Source organism: Typopeltis vanoorti, chromosome 2, assembly GCF_054136105.1.
Source record: "Typopeltis vanoorti isolate ZY-2024b chromosome 2, IOZ_Tvanoo_1.0, whole genome shotgun sequence".
NCBI lineage: Eukaryota > Metazoa > Arthropoda > Arachnida > Uropygi > Thelyphonidae > Typopeltis > Typopeltis vanoorti.
In genome coordinates, this window is record NC_143550.1 from 41046697 (window position 1) to 41068753 (window position 22057).

At 35.7% G+C, this 22057-nt stretch overlaps 1 protein-coding gene across 2 annotated transcripts in view; it reads right to left on the reverse strand.

The window, feature by feature from the left end:
* The window catches only part of LOC150108955 (autophagy-related protein 101-like), a 95109-nt gene that overhangs the window by 6628 nt on the left and 66424 nt on the right, over positions 1 to 22057 (reverse strand). For both annotated transcript variants that reach the window (XM_090404540.1, XM_090404541.1), the window contains 2 exons: positions 14905 to 15019; positions 3997 to 4163 (listed from right to left, as the gene is read on the reverse strand). In XM_090404540.1, coding sequence (XP_090260666.1) covers positions 3997 to 4163; positions 14905 to 15019 — 282 coding nt within the window. The remainder of the gene's footprint in view (positions 1 to 3996; positions 4164 to 14904; positions 15020 to 22057) is intronic.

Consider the following 22057-nt stretch of genomic DNA (forward strand, 5'->3'; position numbering starts at 1 on the left):
TTACCAAAAGGTGCTTTGACCTTATTAAATAAAAATCTCAGGATGAGAGAGATACATGTAGAAAGTTTTTTACCTTGGGTATAATATATGTTAAAGATACCAAGCTATTTCAAACCTGGTTTTACTCCATTTCCCAAGTAAGCAAACAGACAAATAAATAGACAAGTAAGTCAGGTCAAAGCACCTTTTGGTAACTTGTTTTGATAAAATACTTATAAGCTCTGTATTACTTAACCTTAGTATTTCTAAGCCTGGCTCCCACTGATGAGACCTCAATAAAGGTCGAAACCGGTCTGGGTAGTGGCCCCTTGTCTTTAATGCATAGCATCATACATCTCCTCAAGGAGATGGGCTTTGCATTAAGGGTAAATATTAAGAATAGTGATCAGAGTTTATACCACCTTTACCACGAGTTGCGTAGACTTGCGCTGCCTTGTGGGTCAGTTAGACTCACACTACGTGCAGATGCAAACTAGACTTATTTATCTGTTTGCTTACTTGGGAAATGGAGTAAAACCAGGTTTAAAATAGCTTGGTATCTTTAACATATATTATACCCTAGGTAAAAAACTTTCTACACATATGTATGTAGAAAAAAATATGTTAAAGTATGTTAGATTCTTCTGATGTCAACAACAGCCTAAGTTTCAATCTCTCTGATGCACACGTTGCCTCTGTTCAGTATTGGCGCACTCGCGACAGCGCATAGTATATTTTTGTTTGGAACTCAAGCTCGCATTTTGTTTTCAAACATGCTACTGTCTTTTTGTACTTGTTCTGTTATTACAATTTTAAGTCTCTGTAATTCTTTATATAGTTCTTTAATTGTGATACCTGAAGATGTTGATCTATTCAACGAAACTTGTTAACTAGTAGTATCTTTTTAAATATACCATGTCATCTTTTTATCTCTCGGTAACAGTCATTAAAGTTTTTTTGAATAATATTCCAGAGTAAAAATGAATTCTGAAAAAAATATATATATATATATTCATTCCAATTTCTGATGCCTTTTTTTTCCTGTGCCATTTTTTTGTTTATTCCTAGGCTGCTTTCTTTATTTTTCTGCATATATATTCTTCCATTTTATTTCAATGTTTTCATTTACTTCTATCACTAATAAATCTTAAATAAAATCTAATAAATCCTAATCCATTTTTTATTGATAAAATTTCTAATATTTTCTTCCTGTAACAATTTTATGTTAAATACACTATGAAATGGCTTTTTTATTTGTTTCATCTTCAGCTATTTTAAAGGTACTGACATGTTTCCAATAACCACATAATGATCTATACCGAGATTTAAGCTTCTGTAAATTCTGACATCTTTATTAGGTTTGCCATTTTATCTCCTATTATGCAATGAATTATAGACTAAAAGTATCTTGCTTCCCAGGTATATTTGTGTATTTCTTAATGCCTATAAAATGAATTTACTATTTTCAAATAGAGCAAGTAAATTAACCTTAGTCCATTCTTATTTTGATGAAGTTTACCCCATTATTTCTTATACAGTCATTTTATTGGTTTTACCTATTCTTGCATTTAGATAACCTAATATGTAATCATTTTTATTTGTATTGTTAATGTTTCCTCTTTGTATTGTTTAAAAATTTTTCTTATATTATTCTTTCATTCCAGTATTTATAACTAATTATTTTATGTTTCAATCTTTAGATGTCATTCCTGCTTTTTCTCTTTCAGATTTCTTTACTTCATGAATATACAATGGAGTAAAGAATCAGTTAGTTCTTTAATGCCTTTTTTCCCCTGTTATGACAGATATTCTTGTATCATCCTGCTTTAGTATTTTTGCCAATTCTTCATCTTCATGGGCTATTCTTTATTCCATGTTAAAATTTTGATATTTGGTTGTACTTTTTTTTTTTTGGAAGGGAGTACGTAAAACAAACAAATAACTGCTTTAAATCAGTTAAACAATGCAACCAGTGGAAGCAAGCTAAAAGCAAGCTTCACAGAGTTTAATAGATGAACATGGTCAACAAGAAAGAGTTGTACAAACATTACTGAGGAACTACTCAGAGAAAAGAGAATGATAAATTGATGCATGAGCAATACAGGACAAAAACTATAAGAGTAACAAGCATAGTAAGGAACGCCAAACCAGATATGAGAACTTATGAGCAAATTCAAAGAGTATTATAAAAAATTGTACTGTTATGAACAGCCAAATGGCCTAAGTAATGCAAATGACAGAAGGATAAATGCTACGAAAGCAGCTGAAATATAGAGTGATTACCTTGACAAGGTCTAAGTGTTTATATGTACTCTGCTTGAAAAGAAGCCAATGGACACCATAGTGTGAAGAACAAACAGCCATGACATGCACCTTATTCAAATATAGGACCTCCTTTTGCTACAATGACTGTAACAATACTACGCTTGTGAAAAGTGTGCCCATGATAGATATCAATGGGAATTTTGGACTATTCTTCCTGTAGGCATGCAATCAGGTCCTGGACTGTTATGGGGCAAACATCTGTTGACCTCACCCAATGCTCCAGTTCATCCCACAGATGTTTAATAGAGTTGAGATCAGGGTTCTGTGAAGCCAGTGAAGTATGGTGATGTTCAAGTCCACAAACCACACAGTTACAGCAGCAACCTTATGACATGGTGCACTGTCTTGCTGAAAGAGACAACAGTCAGTTTTATGGAAATGGCACAAAGTAGGAAGCATTGCACTGTCCAGAAACCTCCCAAAGTTCAATGTTAAGGGCACCACAAACGGAGTCTGAGGCCAAAATAGGATCATACCATCACCACGCCACCTCCAAATCTCATATTTGGGATTATGCCCTCTGGTACATATAAGACATTCACCTGGCATCCACCACACCCATCCATCTGCTCAGTAGAGGGTCTAGAATGATTTGTCACTCCATAACACAGCTTCTCAAGCTTCCACATCCCACAGCACACACTCTTTGCACCATTGAAGACTGGACTGCATGTTGATTTTCAGGTGATGTGGGGCTTGCACATTGCAGTCCTACCATGGAAACCGCTGTTGTGAGCCTGAAGTCTGAATATTTTCGTACAGATTTGTGTTCTAGTTGATGCCCAGAACCTCACATTCATTGTGATGGACAATGAATGGCAGTTTTCTTTTGTAACATCCCTATGGTCACATTCGGTGTGGGGTTATTTCTATGGGTAGCATTGCATTCGACTCCCTGCGCATCCATCCCACTATGGTATCAATGATTATTGACCTGGGATGGACCAATTTGCCAAACAGATAGGCCTGCAACATGGCAACCTATCACAATGCCTCTTTCAAACTCCATCAGTTTCCTTCTTACAGTCGTTTCACCTGGACACAGTTCCCACTGACTTTGGAGCATCATATTCCTCCAATTTATACTTCCTTCAAACGGTTGGGTCATTACTTGGGCCAATGCACCCTTGCCCGTGGGGGGGGGGGTCTGTTGACGTCTTTCGAAGCAGCGTATGTAAATAGAGCTATGTGCTAAAAAATAACAGGTAATCCTTACAGTTGATAAACTGACAGTTACAAATTATAACATTTGACAGCACAAACAATGTAATGATGTATATTTAATTATTTAGTTACAATTAACAAATTTCCAATAGTAAATAAAAAAATAAAAAATTCAATACGGCGAAAGGCTATTTTACCGGCGAACATGTTAATATAAAGGGAGGATAGTAAATCCCTTTATGTTTATAAAATAATAAAAAATATTTACTGACGATATGTTTGGAGTAACAGAAATATGCGCTTATTTATTATGCAAAAGCATAACGTCTTATGTCATAAAAACATGAAGCATGCTATCACATCTGTCTCAAATTAAGAAATTTTTTTTATTATACGGAGATTAGCATCATTACTCGCAAGTTCAAGTGAAATTCTATCCATTTAAGCCAAACAAGTTTTTATCTAATTTTGAGTTGAAAATAATTCATATAACTAACAGATTTCCTAATAAAATTTACTTAATACTACCTTGAACAGATATGGTTGGATGTCAGGATAACTTGTATCAAATATTAAGTCCGCATCAGATTTGTTTGGCATATCTGGAACATACTCATGTTTCTGTATAGCTTGAACAACTGCCAATATCTTCTCTTTCACCACATCACCTACTTTTTCTCTGTTTATTTGTCTCTCTGAAAAGAAAAACTGATCTATCCTAATTATATTTAAAATGTCATGTAATTTAAATGAATATACAGCAATATAAACAGCAAATCTGTATGGAATCAAATACATGTGCTTATACTTTTATCAGCTGTGCAAACCTTTACGCTTCATCGTTAAGAGACAAAATTCAAGAGAAAATGTTTCTGCATGACTTTCTTCATACTTAAATAACTGACATAGGTCTTTCCACAAGGGATGTATGGGATATTATGACATTTACATTATTACTAGTTTCCTATCAAATATTTCCTTCCAAATTAATCTAATCTGGCAGGTCTCCAATACTTAGTGCAGAAGGTAGGAAAGTCAGATGTTTTAGAAATAGCCAAGATGTTTAGTGAAACACTTTATTAAAAGATAAACCTCTCAGGCAGACACGTTATCTTTTTAAATGCCAAGGGAGCTCAACAAAAGAATAGAGGTGGTCAAGTTAAATATATTAAAACTACTGCAAGAGTCTGATTCAAACTCAGCAGTGGATTGGACTGGATTGCCAGCTCACTTGCACATCAACAGAGGCAGCATGACTGTGTCACTGCATTTGTCTGCCTTAAGAATGATAATTTCTTTGTCTTTTCTTATTTTGAAAATGCCCTCCTTTCTGAGTTGGTGATATTGCTTTTTGGAGGAAGATATGAATGAAGAGAGAAGTGTGGCTCCTGGAATCTAATACCATTGGAAGTATTTTGTGACAGAGAACTAAAGGCCTTTTCTTCACGAAAAAAAGGAATTCATACTCTTAAAAGATGTGCTACCTCTATCCTAAAAATGATGAAAAGAAAAATGAACTGCAACATCTACTCTACCAACTCACTCTTAATGAATATCCCTGGAAATTGGTCCAAAAAATACTATTCTCTAATTCCACTCCACAGCCAAATCCTGATATACACTATGAATACTCAGTTTCAATCCCTTACATCAGTAGATTTTCAAGCAAAACTGCTAATCTCCTCAAACCTCATACTAGTCCCACCATGTATGGTGGGACTAGTATGAGGTTTGAGGAGATTTCTACTATTCTCCATACATAGACTCCTCTGCTCTCCCAAAGATAAATAACCCTCCTTCTACAAACATCCCGGGCTTAAGGGAATTCCTTGTTCCTATGGCCTTTCCTACATAATTCAGGCTTCTAGAAGTTTTGATCTTGAAGATATTACTCATAACAGAGAAGAAAGCTCAAATCTAGCTCATCACTCTTCATAAAGATCACATCAACTGGAACAAGATCCATGCCTTATCTAGAAGACAATTTTTTGTTTTTACCCTGAAGAAGCTACATGTAATTTGTGGTGAAACTGGTTTTTTTTTTTTAAGTTTTTTTTTATATATATATTAGAAAAACCAAATAAAAACCTGGTTCTTTAGTCATTTTCAATTTCTTTCTTCCTCTGCAGGGGAGAAACCTGACTGGCTTTTATGAAGAGTAAGCAAAACTTATACATTTAGTATTTTCACAAAAACACTCAACATGATCTAAAAACTCTCTCTCTCTCTTAATCCTTTAAGTGTTAACAAGATGATACAGCTCATATTTACTCAGTATCATGAAATTCATGAGCATCATCATTATTATTATGGTAATCTCCATGGAGTCAATAGACTAATTGTGGGAAGCCCACTCAACCAGCAACATATCTATCATAATGAACTTTAAGTCATAATGATTTATGTATTAAAATGGAGGGAGTGTAACAACTTTACATTCCCTTGTTAGATCCTGAATGAAGGAATCTTGCAAAGAAATCATTCATTCAGAATCCAACATATTAAACTTACAAAAAAAAAAGAGAAATACCTGCACATCAGCTAAAATTAAAAGTGAAACTTCTTCACTTTATGTATAAAATTTGCATTCTTATTTCATGTATGACATATTTAATCTATTGTGTTCATATTAAGATTTTATTAGAGTATGTTTTATAAGAGGGATAATCTGACTTAATTTAAGCCTCACTTAAGCCGTGTAAAATTAACTGTGAGACATCAAATAGTTACTAAATAATAATTCTTAGAAGGTATAAAACTACACGCGTACAGCGTAACGCTGGCGGCAGTTGCTTAAGCAGAACGTATATTGACGCGAATTCTGGGAATACAAGAGCTTAACAGTGTCGGGAAAAAGCAAGGGATGAACCCAAGGGGTGAAAAGATATGGGTCGTGTGCAAAGGGGACTGAGGAAAAAGAGGGCGCTCTCAGGAGGAATATAAGGGGATGAGCGCCGTATCGAAAATATCTCTCTGGTCATATCGTTTTCCTGTTTGGTGGCTCAGAAGTTAGCGGGAGTTCGTGTAAAGGGGGGGGGGGGATGAAGCATCTGTGCTAAGATAAGATGTTGGACAGCAGGCTTTCTTGAGATTGGAGTAGCATTCTACACAGAGCTGAAGGTAAATTTTCCAGTCCTAGCAGAATCAAGCTGTCACTGAAAAGTCAGTCCCATCAAAATGTTCCTAAAATGCAGAGATTGAGTCAGTTTTCGGCAGAAATAATGAAGACAGCATAATCCCTACGTTGGCATATGGACAGCCAATAGACAAGAAGTAACCAGATGTACATGTGGTGCTGAAAGACAATACTCTATTTTGCGTATAAAATTCATTAGAAGAGAAAAGATTGTTTGTGATTGTAAAAATTAAGAATAGTACTCTAAAGAACTTTGTGGACAGTCTCTAATTAGAATGTTAACCTCCTTTGAGAGTAAGATGTTTGGAAGAGATCTTTTGTAATTGTATGTGATAGGATTTATTTAATGAGATCAGAATTGTGGATTTTAGTAACTGAGTAACATTAGAATGTTGTTTATATTATCTTATGAATAGCATTACAGAAAGGAATTTTAGTTTAACTTCATATCATTTGTTATCTATCCCAATATGCAGTTATTGTGTTTCGCATGCTTTACAATGTTTCTTAACCTTTGATTTAATTTAGAGCATGTTAACCTCTTAACTCGAGTCTTTTCATTTAGTATTGAGTCAAATTAAGTGTATGAATTTTTTGTGTATTCTGTTTAGATATTCCAATAAACATGTCATATTTACCTAAATCTGAGTCATGCCTGATTACGATTCCAAACTACCACTTATAAAAATAGAACCTATTTTGGCGGGAAGGAATTAGGAAGTGTATATAATTATAGATTTAGGTCATGACTGCAATAATCTGAATCTATACAGCAGCATTAGTACAGTAGTGTATGAGAACGACTAAGAGTCTAGTATTGTCTCCCTGAGTAGGAACCTTTTCTACTATAGGATACTGGCTGGCGCAGCATAAAATAAATTTGCCAGTATCCGAAGAGGAAACAATCCTAGATATAAGTATATTAGGACTGATATCTGAAGAAGTAAAATAGCAATAGAAAGATAGAATATATATATATATATATAAAACAGAATATACAGAGAAAGTAACGACAAAACAATAGAGCAGCTGGTAGGATTTAATTGAATAAGGTTTTGAATAAGAAAGGATATAATCGAGTAACAAACTAAATAAGTATAAATCGTATAAGAATAAATATATTTAACACCCTCCATTCACAATGCACTCCGGCAATCATTCCACTCATCAAGAACTCTCCACATAAAAAGTCTACGTCATACACCCTTCTTCACCACATCTTTATACAAATTCCAGGGATAGCCTCTCATTCTTCCCATGTGCTTTCTGGACTGGTTAGCATACCTTCTCTTTGGAAAGCAGTATGTTAACACCACTCGGCCAATCAACAGGATGCAGTTTTGAATCCTGCTGTGGCCATGGATGTTTGTGATTGTCTTTAAGTGGAAGATGAATGGCATTGCCTGGTGTGAGACTACTGCCCCACTTATTGGAGACATGAAGTGGCTTTCATGTTTGGTCTCTAGAGCAGGGTTTCCAGACTATGTAAAAAATAAATGAAAAAATACAAAAAAATATATATTTGGAAAAACTGATAAAAATAGAAAAAAAAATCCTTAGTCCACCCACGGTACAAAATGTACTAAAGGGTGGGTGGGAGCAACATAACAAAAAAAAGAAAAATCTTAACATCCACTCTTTTTATAATTCCTTTTGTATGAATCTGATAGAATCTCTTAACTAACTTGAAGGTCTCTATCATATCTCCTCTTTTCTTCCTATCCACCAACCTCCACATTTAATCCACATTTCCTCACACACACACACACTGCATAACCAACATTCCAGAATCTAGCTATCACTTTGGTCATTATCTTTGGACACTCCCTAGCATTTCCACATCACAATGAAATCTTAGCACAATAGCCCATATGTGGTTTGACCAATGCCTTATATAGAGGCACCACCACCTCCTTATTCCCTACATGTCAATGTACCTTTTATCATAGCAACAATATGATGTGCAGTCTTTTCAACACTTGTGATCTGTCCTCGGAACTTCAGTCCATTGTCTGCCATCACTCATCTACTTCCTGAAGCACAACTCCACCAATACAGTACATAGTATTATATCTCTGTATCCCAAAGTATAACATCCTGAAAATTTCTACAATGGACAAATCAACAATGAACAAATGAGATTTTATAGAAAAAATGGGGTTAGCCTCAACTTTGGCAAAATATTCTTTTTAAATTAAAAAAAATATAAAAATAAAAAATGCTAAACTCTCCCACCATTATGCATACATTCCTATGTTCATTCATTTGTTTATTCTAATCAAGATGAATATGTGCATTATATTTAATTTATTGGGGAAAAAAAATGAAAAGGCGCTTAATTTACTAGTGAAAAGTTAGCACAGTATATGTTATGATAGGAAAAAATGACAAAGACATTAATAGTGAACTCACTTCCTGATATTTCACAATAATAACTCATACCGTATACAACTTCCAAGGAAGTGAAAGTCAAATAAATATTTTAATATTAAAATGTTTTTATGACTTTCAACTGTGAAGAATACAAAACAAAACAGAGCATAAAAAGCATTTCACTCACTTCATCCAGCATTATAAGAATAATTTAAATTACAAAAAAGATGGGAAAATTAGACATACGGTTAGTTCTGCAAGATAGTTTGTAGTTAGTCTTGGATATAATTAAATTAATATAGATAACTTGCATGAAAATTAAATTTTACTGGCATAAAACTTTTGTCCATATTTCATGGGCATGTTCAGTATAAAAAGGGAAAAGAGTAACATACAAATTTTCATGTAAATTATGTATTAATTTAGCTATGTCTATTTATGTTGGTATTTTGAAGTACAGTTTTAAATCTTTAAAGCCATTAATTTTCATTGTACTATGCATCAGAAGCATACATATAGTATGGCTTAATTGGTGATTTTTATTATTATTAAGACTTCCAAGGAGTCAGGGACTCATCAAGGAAGGCGACATAATACACAAATCAGCTATCACACATATTCTTGAATTCATTCACACTGCTTCCACTCACAACATCTAATGACAATCCATTCCAATCACACACCATCTTATGAGAGAAAAATCTAGCCCTCACACCCACTTCTTAGCAGCATTCATTCTCAGCTTCCAAGGATGCCCTCGTCTTTTCCCCACCTGCCATAAATTGAAAAATTCCATCAACTGAAATCCTGTATGACCCTTTCAGAAGTTTGTAGGTCTCAATCATATCACCCCCTCTTTCTCCTGTTTGCTAGTGTCTGCAGTCTACAAATTCTCAATCTGTCTTCATAATCAGTATTCCACAATCCTGATATCATTTTTAATACTCATCTTTGCTCTCTCTCTCTCTCTCTCTCTCTCTCCACTATATCAGAATTATAATAGAAACCAGACCTGTGCACAATAGTCCGAGAGGTCTTATCAAGGCCTTGTAAAGAGGAAAAATGACATCCTTATCTTTACATATGAACATTCATTTCAGCATTGCAATTACCTTTTGAGTTATATTTGCAATCTTTGCTACATGGGTCCCTGAACTTCAACTTCCTATCTCCTAACATGCCAAGATCCCTAACCTTATCAGTTTCTTCGAGCATAATCCCACCAATATAATACGACATTGGATATCTAATCATGCCAAAGTGAATGACTTTACATTTACTGACTTCTATTTTCCCACGCCCACAATTCCAGCCTATTCATATCATTCTGCAAGTACTGCATATCAGCACCATTCCTGATTACCCTACCTATCTTTGCATCATCAACAAATAGCTGTATGTCGGTTGTCAAATACTTCCCAATATCATTAATGTACAGAATGAATAACAGTGGACCAAGCACCGATCCTTGTGGTACACCATCGGTTACCTTAAATCTTACAGACTCACATCTCCTGTACACCACTTTTTGATATCTATCAGTCAGCTATCCTCTTATCCACACTAATATTCTATAATCCAAACCCATATTCTCTAGTTTACGCAATAGTTTACCATGCTGTGTTCTGTCAAAAGCCTCAGCAAAATCCAAAAGTATCTTGGTGTATCCATTCCCCATGTTTAGTTCAATGGTAACATTGTTATAGAATGTGAGTAAGTTGCTAAAACATGACCTTCCCTTAGTAAACCCATGTTGCTCATTGCAAAGTAGAGATTCACTCTCAACCCATTTCTGAATACAAGCCCTAAACAATTTTTCAAAAATCTTCACCACCACTCCTGAAATACTAACTGGTCAACAGTTGGATACACCAGTCTTTGCCCACTCTTGCAACGGAATTACCATAAATTCTTTCCATTCCTTCAGAATTTTCCATGTTCTGAGACTCATATTAAATAGCCAGTTCAGCTGAACACTCTTTTATTACACGTGCTGATATCCTATCAGTCCCTATTGCTGAATGAATTTATTCAATGTTGCATATACCAGGCTGATAGCTTTTAACAAAATGAGCACTCATTACTTGAACAACCTCTTTTGCATCTGTAACCTTCATGCCATCTGCATTTAGAAGAGACATTCTTTCATATTCATCCTTTCTTTTACTTGCAGCGTATTGATATAATTCTTGTGGGTTGTCTTTAGCATGCAGAGCCAGTTTCTTTTCATACTCAGACTTTGCTTTCTGTACACCTGCTGCTTATAATTTTCGTAACGGACATCATCCACATTCACATGGTATTCCTTCCACATCATCCTTTTCTTATGAATCTCTTGCTTAATAAGATTACACATCCATTTGACTCCTACCCTATTTATTCTTCAAACTCTCGGGACACATTCTGATATTGTATCATCTAAGTATTGTTTAAATGCTTCCCATGCACTGTCGATATTCTTCTCATCCAGCAACCAATCCCATTCCACTGAACTAAGTTTACTCCTCAGTTGGTCATAATTTCCTGCTTTGTAGTTCAGCACATAACCTTTTCTGAATGGAACACTCATAAACTTAGTACGTTCCCAAGTGAGTACTGCATGATCACTGTCATCAACAGGAGGCAGAATAGTTACCTGAGTTGCTTCTATCACATGCTGCTTGAGTAAATTATCCTGCAACAGCTCAACAAATTCTTAAAATATAAATTTTAAATCTTAAAATATAAAGTTAAAACATAAATAATTTGTAAATTATTTTAAATGTTAAAATGTTATATAACCATGTCTCTAAATGTCTGGTTCAATGTATCTTCAATCCACTCTGAAAAGCATTTAGAAATTGTCCAGGTCAAGTGGACATCCTTTGACTGCAATGAGTCCTATCCCATCATGTTGTGGCAGTAATATGTCAGACAACAGTGATATGTTCTCCAGTCCAGATTTCAAATGACTGGCCTGTCCTACATATGCTTTCCCACAGATATAATTTTATAGATACCTGTCCCTATCAAATTGTTCATTCTTTAAGAGACCATAAAAGTGAAGCCCAGTCTCTAAGACTACCTTTATGATGTATATGAGAGACCATAAATGTAGTATAAGACATGGTTTAAAGGTGACTTTTATGTTGTATATTCATGAACGATTCTATTTTCACAATGTATTTGGAGAGAGCACTTTATGTATTTATTTATTTTTAATAGAATGCTACTTTCCCTTGAAGAATAATCTAAAAGTTATATGCAACATCACTCTGGAATGGTATTTGCCACAGGATTGTTAGGTGATATTTGTTGCACATTATTCTTCTGTTATGTACACTCAAGTTAACATCTACATGAAAGGTGGGATAAGACACTTATAACAGGCCTCCAGAAATCCACATGCCATAGACAAGTTATCAGTAACAAGTGGCAAGTGAATTTCAGCCTCTTTCTAAAAACATTCAAAATACAGTAAAACCCCAAAGTTACGCAGTAGGTGGGACCAACAAAACATGCGTAAGTCGAATTCGCATAACTCGGGGTATAATTTTGCATGTAATTTATATATACAAACATACAATTGGTACCAAAGGTTTACAAAAACACCTATATTTTTTAAGAAATATAATCATAATTGTAGTTTTTCATTCATAAAAAAAAAGAAAGTTATTTCGATGTCGATGGTTTCATAAAATCTAATAGATTCATCTGACAATATAATTTTTTTTTTTCTTGTCACACAAAATTTCTTCATAGCAAGCTAATGATTTTTTTATTCCTTGCCTTGTGGCTATAATTCGTTCCTCATTAGAATCTATGTCCTCCAAAATCTGTAAACCTTTCTTTTATGATTGTTCTTATTGTGGATTCCCGTAGATTGAACTTCTTTGCTAGCTCACAAATTTTCATTCCGCCTTCAAAATCCTTAATAATGTTGAGTTTTGTTTCCAAAGTCAATGTTTTTCTTTTCTTGCTAGCTTTAGAAGAATCAGACTTGCTTCTTTTGGATGACATTATTATTTTTATGTGATAAAATTTTTATCAAGAACATAACATTAAACAATCGCAAGGTTTGTAGACTATAAAAATCGTGTATGAATGGACACCGCGTGAAACACATCGGTGTTGTTCACAGCATGTGCGACACTGCCGAGTGCAGCCAGCACGTATTCCCATCCCGCTTCACGCCTCACCACTAGTCGTATCTGAAAGATACGACTAGTGGTGAGGCGTGAAGCGGGATGGGAATACGTACATATAAGAAACCGCGTAACTCCGGATTCGCATAAGTCGGGGTATGACTATATCTTATTTTCTTTCAATAATTTACACTTTATTTTTAAATTTCAAAATATCACATAATTCACTGTCATGTTATTTGATTATGGGTTGCTGCCAATAAACTTATTAAAGTATTATATGCAACCGGGTGATAGTACCTATGTAATTAATTTAATAAGTTAATTTTCCTTTAAACTCTTTTCTGGCCTACTAAAAATTAATTTGGCTGTTTTCAAAATGTGAAGTAATTCCAATCTATGACAACAGGTGGCACTATTAATCTCTCACATTCCTTTATAAACTTATGCCTACTTAGAATTCAGAGGTTAATTTGGGGTAAAGAATGCATTTTATTTTGCATAGCTTAAAATCATCAAGCTATGCAAAATTATTTAACAAGATCAATTTTCTTTTTTTTCATTAACAATTGTAATATAAAATAAGACAGATTTATACTCTTCTTATTTTTCTGACACCCTCTCTAAGTATGAGTTTAATTGTAATATAGTATTGGATACACTTATTTTCACAATTCACAACATGACTGCATAGTGCAATTATATATCTGAACATTTTACATTATGAAAAGGATTTTTAATACTGTTACTTAAACCATGCAATTATTATGTAAAGGTGAATCAGAGACAGATTATGTGACTTACTTTAAATCATGAAAAGTAAGTTTTTATAAGTTTTTTTTTAACTACTTTCTTGTTATTTTCATAAAGAATTATTTGTCTTTTCCATGAGTGGATTATTGTTTATGGATAAATTACATAAATTCACCCTTCATTATGAACAATAAATGAAAGGAAACACAAACCACTCTTTTAAGTTTTGTGAAATAGAACAAAACTAAATTACTGTGAGCATGTCTCTCACAAACTCCTGTAAAAGAAAACATATTTCTATATAATTATGTGTAAGCTGTAGCAAGAATTAAATAATGTAATTCTTTTGTTCTGTCATCATAACAATTAATATTCAGTTTTTTAAACATCACCTATAAAAAATATTTATATAAATTTGACCAGTACTATTGCCAAGTATATATATATTATGTGGGATTTAACTTTCATTTCTGGAGCCTTGCTTATAAATATCTGTTTTTCGTATAATAAATGATAAAATTTAAAATAATTTGATTTAATTAATATTTTGAATAATTTAATTAAAATAAATTAAAAATTAAAATAATAAAAACAGGCAAACCAGTCCTGTGAACACACACGGCTACAGTCAAATACTTATGACAAAGAAGGCAACAGGAAACCACCTTGCATCATTATCTCCCTAGTAATCAGCTGCAACCCTCTCAAAGAGAGGAAGTCAAGGGTTAGGATTAGGACATATTAAACTATGTATTTTTATATACTATATAAATTGTTTTAGTTAACTTACATATGTGAGTAACACCAACCAACATTATTATCTAGGCAATATGCTAACAAATCATTTGCATGAGTATATCTTGATTTTGACTGCTCTGTAAAGTTAGATTATTACCATTAATATGTATTTTATTAATGTTGGATAATAACCACACTTATGAAATAACTCTATTCCATAAGCTCAGTAATAATAAAATACATATGAAAGAATTTAAAAAAAAGCATCAAGATGAATACATATTTTTAGAATCAGCATGCAAATCCATTTACCATGTTCATTTGGTAAGGTGATGGTATTTATTCTCACAGTCCAAACTTCCCATGGAATACTTTCAGCAGGGAATGGCCATCTTGCCCTTTTCTTTTGGTAAAATTCTAGAGATATCTAGGAGTAAAAAGAAAATAAACAGTATTGTAAAATTTTGTCCGATAAATTAATTTAATTAATTTTTCTAACTTGATTTTCCAGGGTTTTTTCTACATTATTTTTAGGCCAAAATAATGTAGAAAAAATTAATGTAAGATTCCTTTGTGTGAATATCCTTTGTGTTAAATAATTCAGGTTTAAAATATTGAACTTAAAATCTGAGAAAATGATATTAACATTGTATTAACATCTCAAGGGCTCACTTTAGTGAGTATGGGCATGGCAAACCCGAGGTACCAGATGCTGGACCATGTCTTACTTAATGTAATATACATCTGTTATATTATTCTGTAGACTGGTCCCTCCCCTTCTTTCTTTCTCCTCTCCTTGCTCCTCCCCCCTGATGCTATTAGAGTATTCAAGAGCTAGGGGTGAATCTTTCCTATCTTGCTAAGTCATTTCGTCTTATGCAGCCACTGAAGGAGGCAAGCTAGCCTCAATAGGTGACGGTCCCAAGCCCGGATAAATGGTGAGGGTTGATGTCAGGAAGGGCATCCAGTCATAAAACTTCGCTGCCAGCTCTAGCTATGATATGAGTCAGAGAGAAAATGATATAAGGGCTAGAGTGTACCCATTAAGCGATGTGCAGCCACATCGCCCTACAGCTGCGAGAAGTGGATGAGGGCTACTGCATCAAGGGCGGGTGCGGTTAAAGAAGCGAGCCCAGCAAGTGGAGAGGATGTTGCGAGTGGGAACACTGAATGTTGGGAGTATGACTGGAAGAGGAAGTTGGACATTTTATGTGTGCAGGAGACAAGGTGGAAGAGGGAAAGGCAAAGGAACTGGCAGATGGATATAAATTGTTCTAGTCTGGAGTGAATAACGAGGGAAGAAATGGTGTAGGAATTGTGGTGTGTGGCAGAATGAAGCGCGAAGTACTGGGTAAAAGGAACGACAGGATCATGCAAATGAAATTGGGTCTTTGAGAAGAGCAGGTGGTCGTATTATGTGTATGTGCCCCGCAACTTGGCTGTACAGCAGAGAGAAAGATGAGTTCTGGAACGTGTTAGATGAAGAAATGAGGGAACTGGAAGAAAATGAGATGGTGATTGTCAGAGGAGACTTGAACAGACACATAGGGAGACAGAATAAAGACTGTGAAAGGGTGCATGGCGGCCACGAAGTGGGAATGATGAACCAGGAAGGAGAGAGGGTTGTGGACTTTGCAGTAGCATTTGATCTGGCAATTGTGACCTCGTTTTTCTACAAGAGGGAAGAACATTTGATAACATTTAGGAATGGTAACAACAGTTCACAAAATTGACTACATTTTGACTAGAAGAAAACATCTTAAGGTTGTGACAAATTGTAAAGTAATTCCAACAGATCAAGTGGCACAGCAACACCGACTGCGGTATGCAGACTTTAAAATAAGATCGAAGATAAGAACCTCTGGAAGCCATGGGATAAAGACAATTAATGGTTTCGCTTAAAAGAAAAGAGTGTGAGGAATCGTTTTAGGGAGAGGGTGTTAGAGAGGATTTCAGATGGGCTGGAAAGTGTACAAGATTGGTGGAAACATAATTCAAAAGTAATCCTGATGTACAAGTGGCAGTGACAGCTAAGAGGAAGGCAAAGCAGAAGTGGGACAAGTCAAGAGTGGAAGAGGACAGAGAGGTGTACAGAGAGAAAAAGCAAGAAGCCAAGAGAGTTGTGGCACAGGTGAAGACCATGGCATATCAAGATCTATATGATCAATTAGAAACAAAGGAAGGACAGAGAAAAATTTACCAACTAACGAAATATAGAAATAAAGCAGCAAAGGACATCTTACATGTGAGGCAGATCAAAGATGCTGAAGGAAGAGTGTTATGGAGGGATGTGGACATAAGAAACAGATGGAGAATATACTTTGAGGGACTTTTGAATGAGGAAAATGCAAGGACTCACAGAGAAGATGGGCTGCCTTCTGAGGGGATGGTGCAGAACATCAGTAGAGCAGAAGTGATGGAGGCCATGAAGAGGATGAGGAATGGAAAATCAGTGGGCTCCGACAGGATTCCAGTGGAGGCGTGGAAGGCACTGGGGGAAGAGGGAATTGACCTGCTGTGGGAACCTGTTCATGAAAGCTTGCCAACAGGAAAATATACCCGAGGAATGGAGGAAGAGTACTCTTGTCCCCATCTACAAGAGTAAAGGGGATGCACAAGACTGTAAAAATTACAGAGGAATAAAGTTGATGTCCCACACAATGAAAATCCTAGAAAGGGTTCTTGGTGGAAGATTGAGGAAAGAGGTGGAGATTGCAAAGGAACAATTTGGCTTCATGCCTGGTAGATCAACAACAGATGCTATCTTTGGGTTACAGTAGATGATGGAAAAGTTTCGAGAGAAACAGCGGAGCTACATCTGGCACTGATTGATCTGGAGAAAGCATACGATAGAGTGCCAAGACAAGAAGTCTGAAAGTGTCTGAGGGAGAAGAAGGTTCCAGAGAAATATGTCAGATTGGTGCGGGAGATGTAAAGAAATGTGAAGACAAGTGTTCAGACCCGTCTAGGACATACAGAAAGTTTTCAAGTAACAGTTGGCTTGCATTAAGGGTCAGCATTAAGTCCGTTTCTGTTTAACATTGTGATGGTGGTGGTGATGGAGGAGGTGAGAGAAGATGTGCCTTGGACAATGTTGTATGCAGATTGCAGATGACATCTTGCTGTGTGTAGATTCAAGAGAAGAAGTGGGAACTAAACTGGAAAGATGGAGAAAGGTACTGGAAGAGAGAGATATTTGAGACTGAGCAGAAGTAAGACAGAGTATATGTGTTGCACAGTGGGAGGCAGCCAGGAGACAGATCTGGAGCTGGAAGGAAATGTCATCAGGAAGGTAAGGAACTTTAGATACTTAGGTTCAACAGTGGAAGAAGATGGAGGAGCTGAGAAGGAAGTGAAATGCAGGATACAAGCGGGTTGGAGGAACTGGAGGGAGATGGCTGGAGTGTTATGCGATAAGAGGGTGCCAATCAATCTGAAAGGTAAAATCTATAGGACAGTAGTGAGGCCAGCTATGACATATGCTAAAGAAACTGTGGCCCTGAGGAAAAATAACATCAGCAGGATGGAAGTAGCAGAGATGAGAATGCTTAGGTGGATGTGCGGTGTGACCAGAAAGGATCGTCTGAGAAATGACTATGTGAGGGGAACAGTGAAAGTTACGAACTTAGGAGCGAAGATACAGGAGGCAAGGTTGAGATGGTTTGGTCATGTGATGAGGAGGGAGGACGAATATGTGGGAAGAAGGGTCATGCAGATGGACGTGCAAGGAAGGAGGAAGCGTGGGCGGCCAAAGAAGAGATGGAGGGAGCTGGTAGAAGAGGACTTGAGGATGAAGAACTTGGATGTGGTGACAGCACAAGACAGGAGGATGTGGAGGAGACTCATCATCAACAGTGACCCCACTTAAGTGGGAGAAGCTGCAGAAGAAGATTGTAAGTAAGCAATAAGAATAATGTATCAGGAAAGTTCACAACAACTTGTGAACAAATCGATCACCTAAGTCAAGGCCCTTCAGCGAGAAAACCAGAGTAACGTCATCGTACCACTGGATAATTACAGACATTCAAAGATTAAGAAAAAAGAGCAAGGAGCGTATTTAAGGGGACTACTACTACGGGCAACAAAGAGGAGAAGACTTGGCACTACTGCTGCTACAGGCATTTCGGTTAACAGTCGGCCGAGTGGAAAAAGTATGCAACCAGAAGTTTAGCGCCCATCATCGGAGCTATGTCGTTGGCAATTCCTCTAGAAAGTTCCAGGAGGCTTTCAAGGAGCGATCGACAACATACATCCCATCGAATAGCTGGCCATGATTCCTGCAAAAGGATTGATGTCAGGTCAATGAGTTAGTGAATGGAATAAGAGAGATGGAGTATAGAAATGTCCAAGTTAAGAATGTGTCCTGTGTAATGGAAAGGATTCAAGATATCCCAACTGAAGTATAGTTCATGAAAGAGAACTGTAAGCTTACTGAAAGAATTGTGAGTAAACAAATGATATTGTTATTATTTTCCTTGTAACTTAGATAAGTGAAAATTGTATATAAGTGTTACAGAATGTCGTTGACTACATCGTTGGCAATTCCTCTAGAATGTTCCGGGAGACTTCCAAGGAGCGATCGACAACATATGTCCCATTGAATAGCTGGCCATGATTCCTGCAAAAGGCTTGATGTCAGGTCAATGAGTTAGCAAATGGAATAAAAGAGATGGAGTACAGAAATGTCCGAGTTAAGAATGTGTCCTGTATAATGAAAAGGATTCAAGATATCCCAACTGAAGTATAGTTCACGAAAGAGAACTGTAAGCTTACTGCAAGAATTGTGAGTAAACAAATGATATTATTATATTCCTTGTAACTTAGATAAGTGAAAATTGTATATAAGTGTTACAGATGTTACAGAAGGTCGGTGGTATAGTTTTGTAAGGTACTGTAGAGTAACAAGGTAGTACAAGAGTATATGTATTGCGGGTGCAAGGATTATTTCCTGAAAGTACATTATGTTAGAGGGAATAGTTATTCTATACCTATTGTAATGAATGTGTGTTTCATAGTGCTAAGTTAAGTGTAAATGTTAAGTGGGTATAAAGTGTATGTACTTCAAGGATATAATTATTTTGCTGAAGTTAGGCATGTTAAGAGATTTAGTAATTTCACTGTGTTGTATTTTCAAGTTAAGTTAAAATAAAATGTTTTGTTTAAGCAACAACTGATCTGATCATTTGCCAATGCACTATCTCAAATAAAATTCATACCTGTGTGCATGAGTAGATTTACAATAGCTATGACTTGCTGTAATGTTAAGAGGATTTTTGCTGAGACCTTACCTTTGTTCATGCTCTTGTTATTCTCAGACTATATTAAGTTTTCTAGACTGGTGCAGTCATTAAAAAAAATAAATTTGTCTAGAAGAAGGGTCTGAGAGAATAAGTGTACTGCAATGAACAAGAGCTTAAAGAAGAATTTAAAGTTATCAGCAATACTTTCCTAAAAAATGGTTACAGCCAAAACACTATTAACAAAATTCTCTACAAGACCTCAATAAAAAACAAAGATAAACCAGACTACAATAAAACTATAACCATTCCTTACATTAAAGGGACATCAGATAAAATAAACAGAATACTACAGAAATACAACCTCAAAGCTACCTTTAAACCTCCTGCAAAATTAAAAAGCTTACTCAACTCATCCAAAGACCCACTCCCTCTGCTGGCCCACCCTGAACTATACTGTATTTATTGCACCTGTAATCTACCATATAGGGGAAACAGGAACGCACAATTCCTATCAGACAAAAGGAACATAAAGGCACATTAAATATAATAACTATGGTGAAGCTGGCCTTTCTGATCATGCCCTGAACACTTTACATAGAATTGACTGGAAAAGCACCAGTTGTTTACATTATACCAAAACATGGTATGAACATAAATTTAAGGAAGCCTGTGAGATTCTTATCAACCACCCTAATCTGAACAATAATGATGGTCTAAAAATCCCAAGGATATGGAAGGCATATGTTCTACCCACGGAACCTTTCTCCCCAAGAGTTAACTATAAACAGTACTGTAGATAATCCAGAATCTTAAATCTAATATAACAATTGTTATGTTAAATTAGGACATCATTGTTACTGTAAGAAAACTATCTATATGAAAGAATGTTTCTCTTATGTTATCTTAAATAGAATTTAGCTTTGATGTAGTTTCTAAATAATTAATTAATTTTTTAATTTTATCTGTATTTTTTTTTCACTACAGTTCATGCCAGTAGAATAACCGTTTATCAAATCATTGTCTCTTTAGCATACTGTGTGAAATGTAACTCAGCTTGTCCTTGTATATACTCCAGATGATGATCTTAATCATCTGGAGGTCGAAACGTCGGGAAATTAAAATAGTTATTTATATATACAGGGTGTCCCAAAATTCACACAAGAAGTAATTTTGATAGAAAACACAGGTTTTTAATTAAAAATTGTAATTTCTTATTGATTCATAAAGTATACAGTATAGGGTTATGGATGGAATAGCATATCGGGTAAATGGCCTCCACGGCTTTGCTGGTACATACGCACTCTTTTGTCGAAATTTTCCATGACCGTTTTGCATAAATGTGGCTGAATTTCGTTGATACAGTGCTCAATCAAGGCGTGGGTGGTCGTGGGCTTGTTGGCATAAACCTTAGACTTCAAAAAACCCCAAAGAAAAAAGTCCAATGGCGTTAAGTCACATGATCTGGGCGGCCAATTCTGATCACCAAAACGGGAAATTACACGACCAGGAAATGACTCATGCAGTAATTGAATTGTTTCTCGGGCTGTATGGCATGTAGCACTGTCTTGTTGAAACCACATGTCCTCCACATCCATATCTTGCAATTTAGGCACATAAAACTGGATTATCATGTCGCGATAGCGAGCACCATTAACTGTTATTGCCTTACCAGTCGCATTTTCGAAGAAGAATGGACCGATGATGCCTCCAGCCCAAAATCCACACCAAACAGTGACACGTTGTGGATGCATTTGTTTCTCAACAATCACTCGTGGATTTTCTGAACCCCAAATGCGACAATTTTGTCGATTAATGAAGCCATCAAGATGAAAATGAGCCTCATCGCTGAAGATGATTTTGTTCGAAAAATAAGCATCCACTTGTTGTTGTTCAATAATCCATTGAAGCATTGTTCTTTCATGTAGCGCTCCATTTTTAATAACCCTGAACTGTCAGCTGTCACGCTGTCTTTTTTTCTCGTTGGCAACACTTGACCGCACAAATGGCGCTAAATTTAAATCTTGCGTGAATTTTGGGACACCCTGTAACATGGTTATAAAGTCCATAATTTCTAAAATGGAAGTTAAGACAGGAGGGCTTGGCAAACAAAATAATTATGGAAGGTTATTAAGAATTAATGAGAATAGATGAGACTTAGTAGATAGCATAAGATTTTACAATGGAGCAGCCCAACAAGATTACAAGTTAATGAGTAAATAATTAGA